The sequence below is a fragment of the Protopterus annectens genome, chromosome 16.part0 (assembly GCF_019279795.1).
Source record: "Protopterus annectens isolate FY-2018-M chromosome 16.part0, PAN1.0, whole genome shotgun sequence".
Lineage (NCBI taxonomy): Eukaryota > Metazoa > Chordata > Ceratodontiformes > Protopteridae > Protopterus > Protopterus annectens.
In genome coordinates, this window is record NC_056750.1 from 248664762 (window position 1) to 248682402 (window position 17641).

General features: G+C 36.0%; 1 protein-coding gene across 1 annotated transcript in view; it reads left to right on the forward strand.

Moving 5' to 3' along the window:
- LOC122790852 (protein-glutamine gamma-glutamyltransferase K-like) overlaps nt 1-17641 on the forward strand; it is a 346859-nt gene that overhangs the window by 22612 nt on the left and 306606 nt on the right. The window contains exon 2 of the mRNA XM_044058497.1: nt 6400-6591. Within this exon, the coding sequence (XP_043914432.1) occupies nt 6405-6591 (187 nt within the window). The 5' untranslated portion in view covers nt 6400-6404. The remainder of the gene's footprint in view (nt 1-6399; nt 6592-17641) is intronic.

A 17641-nucleotide genomic window follows, 5' to 3' on the forward strand; every position in this document is an offset into this window, starting at 1 on the left:
TTCATTGTATGTGAGAACTGTAACCTAAAAATGACTGCATCGCTGGAAATAGTTGCATATATTGTTGATATATTGACATACCTGTCTGCTTACAATTTGTCAAAACAGGAAAAATTTAATAGAAAAGGGGAGCCTCTTCTCTCATAATCTAATCAAACCTAATTGCCTATCTGATGTGTGACCATGCACTCATAACAGCAGTGTGATCAGGACTCCCAATTCAGAACCAAAGTTCTGTGTTTGTACGTGAAGCTCCCCTGCCCATCCTTACTAATGTGTGCTGACCCTAACAGTGCCCCTGTGTCTAACCCTAGCTCTACCCCTTACCTTATGAAAAACCCTGTGTATAACACTACCACTATATATATGGCAGCTGATTGCAGTACTGATGCCTTGATTTTTTTTTTTTAAGTAAGCATGTTTTTGACATCCCGGCATTGATGTCCTTTGTTTCAATGCTTAAGCTAACATATGTTTTATAAACACACATATATATATATATATATATATATATATATATATATATATATACATATGTATATGTATGTATATATAAAGAAGTACTGAGGAACCTTTTCAGTATAAACATGTAAGATCAGTATATCACAGCAATTGTTCATGATTCCGTACATCATGTGTATCAAGCGAGTAGAACGTTTCAAGAAATAAAAATAAACAATGTCACATCTATGAAACTAACCTTTTACTTTGAGAAAATAATTGTAATGTACTGGGACAAACCGATGACATCCCTATGTGGACTTTAATAAATTTAATCAATGCCATATTTATTAAGTAACTGAGTTCAGGGTTAAACAGCAAGTTTTTATTTTTTATTATAAAGAGTTATTCTATTTCTACATTCAAATCCCAGTTAAACCTGCTTATGATTAATCTAAAGTTTGACATTTATTGCAGAAATTCAAGTTCCTCAATGGCATGAGGCCATGAACTTTTTAGTTTTCTGAAGTCATGAACTTGTATCTGTAATATGATTATACCTTTGCAATGAACCTTCAAGTGCTGACACTTCACAGAAAGGGGATATTTAAATTATTAGCTTGTTTAATGTCTATCTGGTGCTTTATACATATATCAAGCTTGTAGGGACTGTGCATTGCAATTAAATCCCCTGGAACAAGCTGAGCAATAAAGTACATAGTGGTTGTCAAATGTGGAAGGATGATTCCCCCATACTAATTTTATAGTCATCCAGTAACAGAAATTGCATGGAATTAAAGTCATTTGACTGCCTTAATATCTGAAATTGTCTATGTGCATAACATGGTTAACCTCTTAAATACTGCAATGCAGAGCTGTATTTCAAAGGGAACTAGGCATGCATGGAGATGCAATATGGAATTTGTCTTGTATTACCTTTAGCATGGTCACATGACCTGTAATACATGCCTACTGTTTTGTTGTAGGGCTTACTATTATAAAGAAACATGATCTCTAGTTCTTTCAGCATGAGTCTTTACTCCTTGCAGTCCAGAGGTGAAACTACATACAACACTTTGTATTGAATAATTGCAATATTTTATAGAACACAGACTATTATTCTTCTGTCTTTATTGAAAACTCACTCTATAGCCAAACTGTTTAGACATTTATGCTGATTTTATAGTTAGCCTGCTTGACTGAGAAAAATTGTTGTGTTAATTTACTTCTTAATCAAATTAAGGGTGCGGGGGAGAGAAAAAGTACATCTGTAATTAATCATGGCCCATGCTAAACAGTAGTATCTCTTGCAGAAAATGGCTAATGTCCTGAATAGCTAGTAGCAAATGTGTAATGATGAAGTAATTTATTGAATGATTTCTGAGCAATAAGGGGTTTATGTTGCTGTATTCTTCAAAATGACAGTGTATCATTTCAATCTTTTGTTTTATAAATTGCAGGTTATGTACCTGAGTGCGACAGTGCCTTATTGTCAGCAAGGAGAGGTATTTTTCCTGCTAACTCATCCTGAGTTTTTCAGCAGGCACTTAACACAAAGTGCTTGTAACAAATTTGCAGCCTAGGCTTGAGCAGTGGTCCCGGTCCAGGCAGTTAGCTAAGAGAAGAAAGAGAGTGCAGTAGCTGGTTAACCTTCTTCAGTGGGAGATGGAGGGCTTCCTCAGTTCATTAGGAAAACATCTCTGATGGGAGCTGTGGGGAAATGCAGTGGAAACTGTTAATTATAACAGGACAATTGGTCCCCAGATGGCAGAGAGGGTCTGGGACCACTGTATGCTTTCCTGTGGGTGGTTGGGAATTTGGTACTTCAGAAGAAGAAGAAGAAGATGATATAAAAAGAAATGTAATAATTGCTTTACAGCAATACATTGAAAACTTGGGAACCTTCCACCAATCCCTGTTAGAACAGGACATTTGATTGGAGCTAGTCACCAGTAGGGAAGCTAGTTAGGGGATAGGTAAGGTAGGTGTGTGTGCGGGTGTGTGTATGCACATGTGTGTGTGTGTGTGTGTGTGTGTGTGTGTGTGTATATGTGTGTGTGTGTGTGTGTGACAGACAGAGAGTGAAATTCCCTAGTTAGAGTTAGCAGGTGGAATTTATTTTCAAATGCATTTTCATGGAATTGTGAGCTTCAAGGGAAGAGAAGTTTACTGCTGCTCATGCTAAGTCTGCTTAAAATGTGCAGTTGTTTTGTTTAACAAATGGTATCACTATTGTGGTATAAAATTTTAAAGCAGTGTACTCCCACAGCATGTAGATTTGTATTTTAAGGGGGTAGGGTGCTGCAGTCCTGAGTATGTCCTCCTCTGGATGAGATGCCTAGTAACCATGAACCTGTTTTTCAGCTTGCCTCCCATTCCCTATTGCAATATAGCAGCTTACCATTTTTTTTAATGTAACATAGGCAATTTATTCATCAAGGGCAGCAGGCACTGAATTTGTATATGAAACACTGAAATATAAAGTTGTTTTCTAGCAACAACCTCTTCATTCGTTTCACATCTCTTTAATGTGGAATTATTCAGATGACTTTTACTTCTGCAGAGATTGTGCATATTGACTGATATTGAAGTTTGAATGGCCTTTTATGGTTGAAATGTTCTGAATTGGGCAAGTTGTCATTATTGGTTCATATGTTTTGTTTCACTGATTACTGGAAAAATGTTCAAAACTATAAATTTAAAACACACTCTAACAAGTGGTGATGTATTATACAAGGGATATAATTCAATTATATAATTAATACAGTCAGGAAGGTGAATCAAAGAATTTATGATCTGTCGCAGCTCCCCACTTCTTGTTGTCATTACCTTATGGTGAATTTTTACAGCTGAGAAGATTATGTAATAGTGAATTAGATTTTATGATAGAAATTAGGTTTACTACTCAAATGTTTCTTTCTAGGGGGTATGACAAGTTAATCTAATCTATTATAGAGAATGCCTTCCTTTGAGTTAATGAGGAAACTGTTAATAATATGGCCATTAGATTAGCAGTTCATGTCCAAGAGAAAAATAGAAAAAATAGAAATTATAATATATCTTATCTTAATAGACAGAAAATATATTTTGTTTCTACTTACACAGTATTTAGTGAAAAACTGATAGAATCGGTTAAATAGTATTGGAATTTCTTGTTGCAGCATTGCGATTTTTCTGCCATCGTACATCCTTTTCCTTATATATCTTATAAAAGAGGCAGGAATTTAAAAGTTATATTAGTGCACAGTAATTTTCAGGTACAGAATAAGTATTTTTATAGGACTCTTGCTACTTCAGGTACTTTCCCTTGTGGGGGCTGTTTGAGTTGTATATATTTCAGAAATGTTTTTTAAGATCAATGGTGCTAGGTTTGTACCTACTGATAGATATACTTGTAACACGGAAGGAGTGATATACATACTTAAATGCCCATGTGACTTATTTTATGTAGGGGAAACCAACACAGCATTTAAACTTAGACTGCAGGAACATGTAAGAGATATTAAAAAACTTAATTGTGGCAGTCCAGTTTCTCTGCATTTTAATTTATGTCATGGAGGTGAGACCTATGGTTTGCAAGCTAGCATTCTGGAACAAATATACTTAAAATATTGTGATGATACAATATTTAAAAATAAGCTGCTATATAAAGAGTCTATTTTTATTTTAAAGTATGGCACCTTAGTTCCTTGGAGTGTTAACACTGAATGTAAATGGTGAGTATTGTTACTGTGTTCTTATTTTATTTAACACTGGGCTACCAGGTAAGTGAACTGGTCTAAGGACTTTTTTTTTAGCCATGACTAGCGCTATTGGGCATAGTCAAAAATGATACAGTACATTAATCATGCAATAGTAATAACATAAATGATAGCAGATATTTCATAGCCCAAATCAAAATAGCATGATATAGTACACATAAAATATAACATTAATAACAAACATCTTATCATATTTCATAGATTCACATTTGGTTATCAGGAAATAGCAAAACATGCATGCTTACCTCATGTTCAGGTTAGTAAGAATGTAGTAATATTCATTAAAGTTCATTTAGCTGTTACCTCTGCTTTCCATGTAGGTGTCATTTCTGCTTGCTTTATATCTGTAACACTTTTTTTTTAATTTTTTTACATTTTATTTCATTTTAGACCTCTTTTTCACGATTTTGTTACATGTTATAACATTTATTTCATGGCAAAAAATGTCACCCTTCCTCTTTTTGAATTGGAGGCCACTGCATATTTAATGCCTTTGTCCTGGAACACTCTATTTGTGGTCATTACTTCTGTTAAAAGAATTTCAGAACTGCAAACTCTTTCAAGCCTCCATATTTGATATTCTACAAGAGTAGGCAACATTTATAACTAACTGTATTTTTATGCCGAAAGTAGTCAAAGAGTCTAACTTAAACTACTCTATTACTTGGCCTGTTTTCTTTCTAGTGTGGCACTCAAGAGGGATCAGTTCTCCATTTCATGCATGTCCATAGCCCATTTAGAATCTGTGTAGACAAGATCAAGCCTTTTTCTAAACATGACCAACTAATGTCATCTGCCAAGTCTGAACTGGGTAATAAGGTTTCTAAGCTCACCATTTCTAGGAGGTTAGCCAATTGAATTTGGTTTTGCCACATTAAACATAAAAAGCCCCTACCTCTTAACCCCTAGGGTTAATTTCTGCTGGAATTGTAGCTACTTCTTTGCATTTCTCCACAATGGCAGCTTTACTGATACTTGTGCACCTGTAACTTAGCCTTCCCTCAACAATTTTGTGAGGTGCTACAAGGTGGATGTCACTTCTAGGTCCATGTCTTCTTCGAAGGCCATTATAGTTTGTGGTATTTTCCCATGAAGGTGACAACCAGGAGGATTAGCTAACAATTCTGCTCTGCTTGTTACAGAACATGGACATTTCTTATCAAATACAAAAGTTATGTACCCACCGTGATAGCTCTTAAAGAATCAGATTAGTCTTCTGCAATGTACCCCCCTCTCTTCAGTCCCACCTTTTTTATCTTGTCAGGAGTGTCTGGATTCCTATCAGATGCTCAAACTGCTTAAATGTCAAACATTATATGGCCAAGACCATATAACCAACATTTCAGTAGTTTGAAATAAAAATAAAAACAAAAATTTTTTTTTTTTGTTTTTTTGCAGGAGGGCAAACCCCCTGCACCCCCACACCTCCTGCTACTTAAATATACCAACTCCAAGATCATACTACATTGAGGAAAATGGAAAATTTCCCATTCTGCAATGTACGATGATCTCCATTCACTGTGGTCAAACTTCCAAAATGTTGGTTATGTGGTCTCGGCCATAAAACGTTTTGCATTTCGGCAGTTTGAGCATCTGGTAGGAATCTGGAGTGTGTTGTCCTTCAATCTCTGTTATCTTCTTTTCTCAGCTATGTGTTAGGATAATAATAATAATACAAAGAAGAGTAAAGTGTAGCATGCATGGTATAAGGGGAAGTGGAATATTTCTGGTAGCTTGAGAAAGTTTTATTTGGTGAGCTTTCCTAAATCCTGTGACACCACTCCTGTTGGTTACAGAAGACGGCATTTCTTCTTACAAATCTGTTGTAAGAATGCTACTTTTGTTTGCTTATTGGTGTGTGTGTGTGTGTGTGTGTGTGTGTGTGTGTGTGTGTGTGTGTGTGTGTGTGTGTGTGTGTGTGTGTGTGTGTGTGTGTGTGTGTGTGTGTGTACACGTGCAGATCTATGTATTTATGCTTGCGTTTATGTGTAGGTATGTGAATAAATACATGCTTGTGCATCTTTGTGTGTGTGTGTGTATACTGACCTCTATTATTTACAGAAAACTGTGGCTAGAATATTTGCACCTTTAACTTTGAGTATACCTTGAAAAAAAGTAAGACTTGTACAGCTGCAATTTCTGCTCTATCAGCTATAACATAATAATTGTCTTTGTTTTCACCAATTCTCCTTCATAGAAATAATGCTTTCTGTAAAGAGCATCAATTTCCTCAAAAAGCCGAATGAAGCCAACAGACTCTCTCATCACACAGAAAAGTATGTCACCGAAGACCTGCCTGTCCGCAGAGGGAACAACTTTCAGATAAAAATAGAGTGTAATCTATCCTTTGATGTAAAGACAGACCATTTCCAGCTGGAATTTGTCCATGGTGAGTAAATCACTCTTTGGTTAGCTACAAGTTTAAAACCTTGTTATACCTCTAAGGATAACAATTGTTTGTAGTCACTAAGTAGATAGAAGAGGAGAATTGTTGATACCTTTTTAAGTTGTTTGGGGAGCACTACTGCAGATATCAGGGTAACTAACAAATTCTCTCAAGAAGTTATCAATGAGCAGCACTGAGTGAAATGAAGGCCAGACAGCCCTGGGACTGAGGCTAGTGTACATTGAGGACTTAAGTCAGAAAACAGGGTAGACACAGCAGACAGATATTTTCAGTCAGTGTTCAGTTCTATAAACTGTTATAAAATGGCTTCTCTTGGAACAGACTTACACACTACTGGAACATACTGCCCAACAAAAAACATACCCACCTTAGGATCATAATGCAATACTGACACAGAGATGTAGGTACCTAAACATGATCTTTTTTATTTATTTATTCTTTTGGTTAGCTAAAATTGGCCCTAGGCATGAGTGCGTGCATGTGTGTGCCTTCCGTGGAAGGTTGGACGCTGGGCTGGCAACTCGACACTGTAAAACTCCACTGCCAATCATGAGCAGACAAGGTGATGCGCTGTGGTGACCCCTAACTGGGAAAAGCCAAAAGAAAGAGAGAGATTCTTTTGGTTAGCTGAGTGAGTGAACTAATCTAATGGGACAATTTTTATCCATGAACAAGAAAAATGGCAGAAGATTCAAGTAAAAAATTCAAGTGCAGATTACAGCTACAAAAATACACTATCCAACACGACAAATAACCTAGGAACCTTATTAAAACAGGGATGCATGACACAGGGCCAGATTTGCAGATGCATAAACCTGAGTTATTTGTTTATTCTTTTGGTTAATGAACTGATCCATCTGGACAATTTTCATCCATGACTGAGATAAAATAGCAGAAGCTAAGATTCAAATAAAAAAGATTTAAGTAAAAGAAGCTACCTAAAGATAGAGGGCATTATTCATAATCATATGCTGCACACACATTTAAGGCAAACTTGAGAATATTGGCACTGTGCCAGTATGTAAATATGAAACTGTAGACAGGTAGTACTGGTTTTAGAAGTTCTCAGGCCTGCAAAGGAATGCCTGTATAATTTTGCACATCTGAATTTGTGTAAACTGAGCTACAAAGAATGTAAGTATGTGCACATGTTTGTAAGTTCACAAATATTTTCATACATTTTCAACAGACAAAGATGCGCCAGGCTCATGGGAACTTTTCACAGAGCTTGTACTGATTAAGCCTCAGCACTGCTGGACAGCAGCTTGTCAAGACCGTGAAGGTGAAGGTGGGCACCTACAAAGGAGATGGTGATGAGACCATTAAAGACAGCTGTACCCCAGTCCAGACAGCACCACAGTGTTCCTTGTCCTGATGTTCCTGAGCAGAGGGACCCCAATGATGAGGGAGGGTTGACACCATCATTGGCTCAGTGATTGGAACAGACTGGGATACCTGCTGAAGGAGACTTTGGTGCTGACCCCACCACCTCTCCACTGCAGCCTGTGCTAGGTCCTGAAGCTCAAGATGGTGGCTTTCCAGGTTGCCATGCCATGAGGTGGCCCCAGTGTTGGATCCACCATTCCCACCTTGTGGACCAGACCAGGGATGGGTAGAGGGTGGTGGTAGTCTCTCCCTCACCTGGCCTGACAGCTTCTGAGGTGTCCCTGGTGCTGCAACATCTGCAGACTGACACAAAAAATGAAATAAGAAAGGACTCATATTTCATCGCTGTTTTTATTTCACAAAAAAAAATGAGACCACTTATATTTTTATTCAATACTTAAAAACTAGCAGTAATTAAATGTATGATTAATTATTGTACCAATCAATAAATAGTGATATCTACAGGTTTACTCTGTTTTTACTACACCAGTTAATGTCAACTATATGCAGTTCTGGAATACTTAATTGATGACTTTACATGCTTTTGTACACTCAACGGCAAGTTTACAGTCCTGTATTTTATACATTTCTAACATGACACTGGCCTATCCCTCATTATATAAGTCATTTTTATTTCCTGACTACCATAACAGTCAACTTCTTAGAGCAAGACATCTGGACAAAGTCATAAAAATGGGGGACAAAGGCCCAAAAATAGGGAACATTTTTAAATATTGATCTTACAAACTTAATAATAAAATTTAATATAATAACAAATTTTGCATTAGCATGAATTTTCTGAAGGATATGAAGTCTGAATTTCAAATGTCTTGTCATTATTTTCTGCCTTAAGTCCTCAATGACTTGACAAGGATTTGCCAGAAAACCACAATTGTATGAGTATCAGGCCAAAAGTATGAGGCAAAGATCTGGACATTCTTTGAAAATGCGTACATTTGAGAGGTATGCTGACTAATTTTCTTGGTCTAACTATGAAATCTTAAAATATATATGACTTCCTTTCTATTAATACACATTTATGTTTCTTAATGCTAAACCATACTCACAGAGTTGGGTTTACAACCATACCCGACTCCCCAAGTAAAGGCTGTGGTTATCTCTTATACCATCAATGGCTGTGGAAGTAAGACAATGGATGTGATTAACGTCTGTGTAGTGCTCTTCATATTCTTTATTGAGGCTGTTACTCTGTGATCTATAATTTCTGTAACCTTTCCTATTAAATCTTTTGCTAGACTCTGTGAGGTAAACATGTAACCCTGTACATGTAAGTTAGCACTGCCATAGCGTAGAAAGTAGGAGAACTGAAAAAAAAAATTTTCTTCCAAGTAAATAGGCAAGGAAGCATCTTGCAATTCAAAATGTTACGTATATATTTTAAAACAGAAACTGGTCGCACATTAAATTAAATTGTTATAGGCAGTTCTCAACTTCTGCAGTGAATACATTTAGAAATACCGCACCACATAGTCTTTCTGATGCTGCTGTGACTGAAATGAAGTTTCTAGTGTTATCAGTACTTAGAACAGATTTATTTTCTATTTACTGTATGTTCCTTTGTTAATAATATGTGCATTTAATATTTTTAATATTTACATGTTATTTAATTGATTATTTCATCAGTAGGCACACCGCAAAAATATGGCATTGATCAAAGGCACAGACTGTGTAGTTGGCATTGCCACAAAATTTATGACCCTCCCCACCTCTCCCAGCCAATCCCAACCCCCAAGGTGTATGCTGCCCAAGTAGTGAAAAGTTCTGGAACTTCTCAAGATATTATCGATACCATGCCACCTTTCTTCAAGAAAGGTGCTGCAACAGGAATTACTAGTGGTCCACGTAAGTTGTAAGTCAAGTAAACATACTTCTGACAGAAAATGTCATTAGCTGAACTAAGATAGTAAAGTAGCAGCAGGCAGCAACAATAGTAATGCTTTATATCGGAGTGCAACTATTACCCTATGGAATTACTTGTATGTGCATTTGCATTAAAAATTAAATAGAAGTTAGCAATAAGTTCCAGACTATGACATTAATGCATGGGGCATGCAAACAGCTGGTAACTTCTACAACACTCATTCTCATGACATATTAACATATTGACATTCATTAGAAATTTCTTGATAAGCTCCATGGAGTTTTTTTTAATAAACCTAGATCATGTAAATCATATGTAATTCTACGACAGAAATGGAAATGAAATACTAACTACAGAATTCTGACCTCATCTCCTGAGCCTCTACGACCCAAAGGTTAAGCTGGTCAGGGCTCCTGCTATGCATGTCATCCTACCTATGCCTGCACTGGTCATCTGTTTGGGAGGTACCAATCAGTGATGTCAATTCATCCTTGAGCTATGTCCACACATTAGTTTTTTTTTTTTTAAATGGGCCTGCACTGATTACCTGCAATCTCTCCAGGTATGAAGCCTGCAGGAGCTGATGGATGATCTTTGTCTCTTTCTCATAGCAGCTGGAAACCCTGCTCTTAGCTTTTACAGAGGACATTGTCTCTGTCAGAATAAAGATGTAGTTATGAAACAAAGACTACTAGTGTGTGAGTCTCACCCAGTTGACCAGCTAACACCCTGCACTATCTGCTGAGCAATGGAAAGCAATGATAGAGTAGCTGCACGTGTACTCCCTAGTTGCCAGTAAGATCAGGTAGAACGAGTTTGTAAGTGAGTGCTTGTACACAGCAATAAGAACTCAGCCAGGATGATGAGTGTACTCACACAGAAGTATAGTGATGTGATTCATAGAGTTGAGAGTTGAAATGTCCCATTTGTTAAAGAACTTTGTAATTTATACAAAATTTCTTGAAATGTTCTAATTGTCACAGTTCTGAGTGACACTGTTTCCTTGAAGGTTGATGGAAAGCTAGGACTAAAGCAGATACTGAAGAACCGGTACAGTTAAGATCAAAACAGAAGGCGTGATCTGTTTATACTGGATTTTATTGGGATGTCTTCTGAATTAGCCTCTGAATTATTGTTTGGGAGGAAAAATCTGTTGACCAGGAAAATCCAGGGTTTTACCAGGAAAATCCAGAGTCTCAAACACCTATCCTATACAGATAGGCTTAAAGCCCTGTCCCTCTAATCAGTCTCATACAGACCGCTCAGAGGTGACCTACATCTAGCATACAAGGCCATCTCAGACTCAGCCTTGGTGGTGTTGCTGCATATTCATAAGTCAAACTCCACTCGCTTATCCCACACACAAGGTCTCAACCTGGTCTGTGATATTAATAGAACTTGTTGGCGGGATATATTTGTATCCCAGTGACTCCCCCATCTGTGGAATAGACTTCCTCTCCATGTCAAGCAGAGTACTTCATTAGCCCTCTTTAAAAGGAACCTGGATGACAGGATGGGAAACAGAAAATATACCCCTGGGATCCCACCTGTGTCCCTGCTGGACATGGAAAACAGGTGCTGACTTTGTGGGAACATGGGTGAAATTTTTGGCTAGGCTTATAAGGGCCTCCGGGCCAATAGCCTAGTATCATCCTAGGAACCTATGAAAATACTGCATTGCTGTGTAAAACCATAACATTTGGTTAGTGTTAACATCAATAGAGTTGCTTATTACAGCCTGTGGTACCTGTCAATGGAAATGCTCAGGACCAAGATGCAGACTTACTGCATTGTAGGGAATAAACCATCAATACATTTGTCGTTATTCCATTTCTCCCACACTTCCAATACTCATTCATAGGCCTCCACTGCAGTATGACCAAGATGAAGAATTTAGTATACAGTCCAAAGATGGAAAGAAAAAAATACTAAGCTGAAACAGATAATTAATACAACTGCCATCTACTTAGTTTCTTGTCTGTGTATTTGTTTGCGTTACTACTGTTTTATTACTATTTCAAATACATTAAACAAAAGTGCTTCAACTCAGGATGGGTACTGCTGTAGCAATAACTGCAAAACTTTTATTTTTAGGATAAAGATGTTGCAGCATCAGGGAACAAGACATGGGAGAGACAATTTCATAAGGAAATGGATAGGACCTATGGCAAACATCTCTTTGAGAAGGGGGGGTCAAAACAGGATAATTAAATTATAGACAGAGCTGAATTATCACTATCAGCCACTGGCTGTGGCAGTTGTACACCAGACCAATGCATGATGATGTCATACAGAATGCAGCATGTGATAAACATTCTTCATGCAGTAGCAAGCTAATGCTGAAGAGCATTTTATCACTTCCCTGTCTCAGACATGGGTAGTTGTGCAAGTGTATGACCTTTTCAAAGCCCATTTCCATTGCCTGGACAAGTCAGGAGGGGAAGATCCCTCAGTATGTTTACAGACATGTGGTTTGCAGACCGGTGTCATTAGCAAAGGTATGAGGAGATAGTATGTATCACCTAGAAAACATAACAAGGAGGTGACACATAAGGGGAGATTAGTGACTACTACCTGTCTCGGAATAAAGGTACAAAAATACTTATGATTAAGAACATTATAATAGTCTGCGATTTCCAATTAGTTGAACTTGAGGAATCCAACCATGCATAAAGTGGCAGTAATGTAAACACTTTTGAGCCATATATAGGAATCACAGACACTGACAGGATATTGGGGCAACACACTGGTGACGCACCCCAATGTATTACACATACTACCTGGCAGTTGATGGAATGGTAACCCTTCCTGTTAGGATACCTCTGACCCAGTGGCCCAGACGGGGCATTTATAACCATATAGTGTAATCTATCACACCAAACACCCAGTAAAGCATGCCATTCCATACCTCTCAAGTGTAGCTCATTACGAGGAATGTACCGCATTTTGGGTCTTAAAAAGTTAATGTTCCTCGAAGTTCCACATCGAAAGGGTCTGTCATGTATTCAGTGTTAGGAATTTTTTTAATTGATATCCATGTTAAATAGAAATGAATCACATTAATTCATTTAAAGATCTTTTTTATAAGTAAAACCAGCATATTTTAACCATCCTGTGACCTTTCTAGTTGAAGTTGTTAGTAAGCCATTAGTATGTGTTCCACATTTTGCCCATTTGTTCCACATTACAAGGACTAGTGTTCCTCATTTTGGAGATGGATGGTTGAGAGCTATGTGGCATTCCATAGAACACATTCATGGTACTGGCTCAGTTCTGTGATAACACTAAGAAATAGATATGCTCATCCATATGGGTCAAGATTATACTGAGGAACTACTACTGTATTATTGAGGTAGATGCCTGTGAGATGCTCACTGTGTTCCCATTGTTTGAAAGCTTACCTTGGCTAGTATAGTGAGGAGTATATATGCTGTCTTATCCCCAAGGATAGGAAAGTCATGCATTCCCCCATTTCCAGTTTATGGTCCATACAGGTACACCAAATCCCTTGTGATATCCCTTTCTCCTCTAAAGCTATCCAGTAATTCCTGTTCAGCAAAATTCACATGGGTAGTTCTCTATCTATATATCTCTTTCCTTGGTCAGTGAGCACTGCTCAGCCCACTGGGTTTTGATATGGCAGAGACAGGCATCTGAAAGTGAGAAACGTTAAGGCTTGCATCAATGCTTTACACATCTACCAACTGCAGTGTTACTGTAAAGGAATGGATTTGTGTTTTATAACACAAGTGCGCACAGTGTAGTTGCTTACCAAAAAGTAACTTGTTTTATTTTTAAATATAAAACCCATTTGTCTAGTAGCCCTATAGCAAATTGTTTGACAATGCATGTCAAAACTAAATTATTTTCTATAAATATACCGAGATCTTTGTAATCGTCATCCTCATTAAGAGTAAACAATGTTAAAGAAACATATTTTATAATGTGAGATTTATCAAAAAAATACATTACTAACTCTCAGTTCTGTATCTGCTGCTCCTATTCCAATCTCTGACAAATAATTATTAATAATTAAAAAATACTCATCATTTTTGGCTTTCTGCATATTTATATAACAACATTAAAGAACAACGTTCCAAGTACTGATCCCTGCAGCACTCTATAACATAACCCTCAATGATTCTGATGTAATACCTTGTACTAGCACTAATTGTTTTCTTTCTGTTATCCTATTGATGATCCACATCATTAAAAAAGAATTTACCCCCAGTTTAAGTAATGCTGTATAAAATGATTGACAGTTTAATGAATCAAAGGCTTTTGCTAGGTCTAAAAAGATGATTCTAGTACAAAACCCTGAATCAAGACCCTTGTGAACATTATTGTAAAAACTTGCCAAACTTGCCAATGTAGATAGGCCACCAATAAATCTATGCTGAGAAACTTCTGTTAAAGAATAGTATTATCTAGTATAATAATTTTGCTAATGCATCTTTCAAAATATTTATATGAAGTAAATGTAAGAATTACCAGTTTGCAATTACGAATTATTTATTTCCCTTTTTATACAGAAGAATAACTAAAGATTCATTCTAAAGAGGTGGCACATATCCTGATTCCAATTACTTATTAAACATTTTAGGCAATATAAGTCCTAGGACTGTTCTTATTTAACCAATAACATGGCAGGAACATTATCCAGACCTCCAGATGTAAATTTCTTAAATCTTATTTAATGCTTTATGCACCATATTTTTAGAAATATTATGAGATTCCTCAGACTTCTCTGTCTCAAATAATAGATGTAAATAAATCTCCTGAGCAGTATCTAAAACAATGTCTAATAAAATATAGATTGAATGCATTATCTATTAATCTTCAGTTAAATTTCCATTAAAATCTATTATCTTTATTCATTGAACATTATTCTAAATGAATTTATATATTTATAAAATTCTTTAGAATTACTATTATTTTTGGTAGCTTATTCTCAAATCTAATCTTCTATAATTTAATCATATTTTAGTTCCTTTCCACATTTATTAAACCTTCTTTTGTTATGTTTATTGGGAAATCTTTTGGCTATCCTTAATAGTCTCATCTTAAAGTCTCTTCTTTGTCTTATACAGTTTTCTTAATTTAGAGTTTCACCTTTGAGGTAAATTAATCTCATTATCTTTTGTTTTACAGGAAGCAGTATTTATAGTCTCATGAATCAAAATATTTTCTAAATTATCATAACCCTCATTTGGTAAATGACAGGATTCACTCCAGTTAATCAAACATAAATTTGCTGTTACAGAAACATAATCAATAAGATCGTAATCATGATATTTTATTACATCACCAGTTCTACATGGAACAGATGAATTTAACAAAACTGAGTAATGATCTGAAAATCCAAGGGAGTGGAATTTTGCACATCACTAATGGTGCTAGTTAAATCAGTGCAGTTAAGACCAAAATATTTTCCATGAGTTGGTACATCAACAAGTTGTTTCAAGTTGTGGTATGCTAATGCATTTAAAAACTCTCTTGCATAACAATTATTTGTAATATCTCTGCCCCTATCCTTGTATTGATTGGGACAGAAATATTACAGTTATTTGTAATATCTCTGTCTCAGTCAATACAAGGATAATTAAAATCTATCTACCCAGTCAATACAAGGATAATTAAAATCAATCTCATAATAACAGCTTAGGAACCTATCACTCCAGTGAGTGTTGTTTATTTGTTGGTGTAGATTTAGATCCCTAGTGTAGTTTGTAGAACTACTGATTTTGTAAAAAAAAACAGGATGTCAAATAAGACTGTACCTTTCATGTCTCAAAAATTAAGACACAAGGTCACCTTGGAGCAGCATGTAGTCTACTGAGTATAAGAAGCCTCAGTCGAGCAATATGCTTGGATTTGAACATACCAATGGGGACATTATAGTCCCATGAAGGGCCTAGAGTGGTAGGATGACTTTTTTTGTATCTTTAAGATACTTCTTTGAAAATTAACTGGGCCAGACAGAAAGGTTTTCTGATTATTGCGGAAACATAATTGAATAAGAGAAAGAGAGCTGTGTGTGTAATTACCCAAGTATCTTGTGACCATATTTGTTTGAAGAGCAATACCATTTCTAACATATGAGATAGGTGCAACTTTTTGTTGAATGCTAATCTACTGTGTGTGTGTGTATATATATATATATATATATATATATATATATATATATATATATATATATATATATATATATATATATATATATATATATATATATATATATATATTTTTTTTTTTTGCATTTAGCTTGAGAACATTCTCAGTACACCAAGTATGTGTATATTCCTGCCCTTACTGGAGCTCTCTAGTATCAATGGATGAGTGGGTAACAGTGCCTGGCTGGCAGTAATAGCAAATTTGGTTAATCACACTTCTAGTATATTGTTTTGGATGCTGGTAAAATAAATGCCACTGATCCCTGTGGTACCCCACTAGTTATAATTTTGCATTCAGAGAAGGCAAAAGCAACTATGTTTTTGATGGAGGCAGGTAGTTAAACCATCCCCTATATAAATCAAATGTGTGGGTCACATTTGGGTTGTACAGCTAGGATTATACTAGGCTAGTGGTTGCTAGCCTAGTATATGCCTATGAACCTATGACTCTGTGAACTTTCACAACGTGGGATCTGTTGGATAGTCCATTTGCAATTCAGTGGACAATGTAGAAGGTTACATTAAGTTTGTTTAATTTTTTTTTAAGTAACACCAGTGTGGAGGATGGTATGAAAAACCTTGGCCAGGTTACTACTCTATCTTTTACTGAATTCATTTGCTTAGTTAAAAATGTCTGTAAAAAAGAATTGTCAACTGTCAAAATGAGAACTTTGAATATTACTCAGTATAGATTTGGGTTAACATTAAGTGAATTACTTGATAAATTTTAATGATTTAGTTCTCTATTTTTGATTTTATTATGGATGTCTAAATAGTTATGTTTTTGTTCTATTTTAAAATGGATTTGTACATTTTTTGTTTTAAAATTAATAAAAAGTTAAACAAAAACTTGGCCAGGTTGAGATAAGCAGTACACACTGAGTGAACACTGTCAAAGAAGTTTATTATGCTCAAGAGACAGGACTTGTCCTTTGCAAAACCAGACTGATTGTGGTCTGGATCAGTTAAGTTGCCTGTGTCTGCATAAATGAGTTCTGCTATGGTACACTCTATGACTTTGCACATAATTCTGGTGAGGCTGATGAGCCTATAATTGTCTGGGTCTGTAGAGGGACCAGCATTGTGGGGACTCACAATGATTGTTCTCCAAGCAAGAAGCACAAACCTTGCAGACAGGCTGAGGTTGAACAACTTAAGTAGAGGTTCAAATGCAGCATACTTGGTATTGATGAAAATGCAGTCTGCTATGTCATTTAGTCCCATGGAAGTATTAAGTCTGCTTGAATAACTCCTCTAGATGAATATCACATTACTCTTTCTTCTTTCTTACCTCTCATTTATCCTCATCATACTGTATTGATTTGAATGCTTTTGAATTGTTAGCTTAAATGTTTTATGTTTTACTCTGTACAATCTTTTTTAATTTTTGTAATTTTTGTATGCACCTAATTTTTGTCTGTATTAACCAACTGCAAATAAATAAATAAATAAATAAATAAATAAATTTTTAGCCTTTGAGAGGGATTTTAACATATTTTCCCAGGTGACGTCGTGCAAAAGGGGAGGTAACAATGTGAGTAGGTGGTATAAAATTAGCACTAAAGTCATCTGCTAATATATTGGCTATATC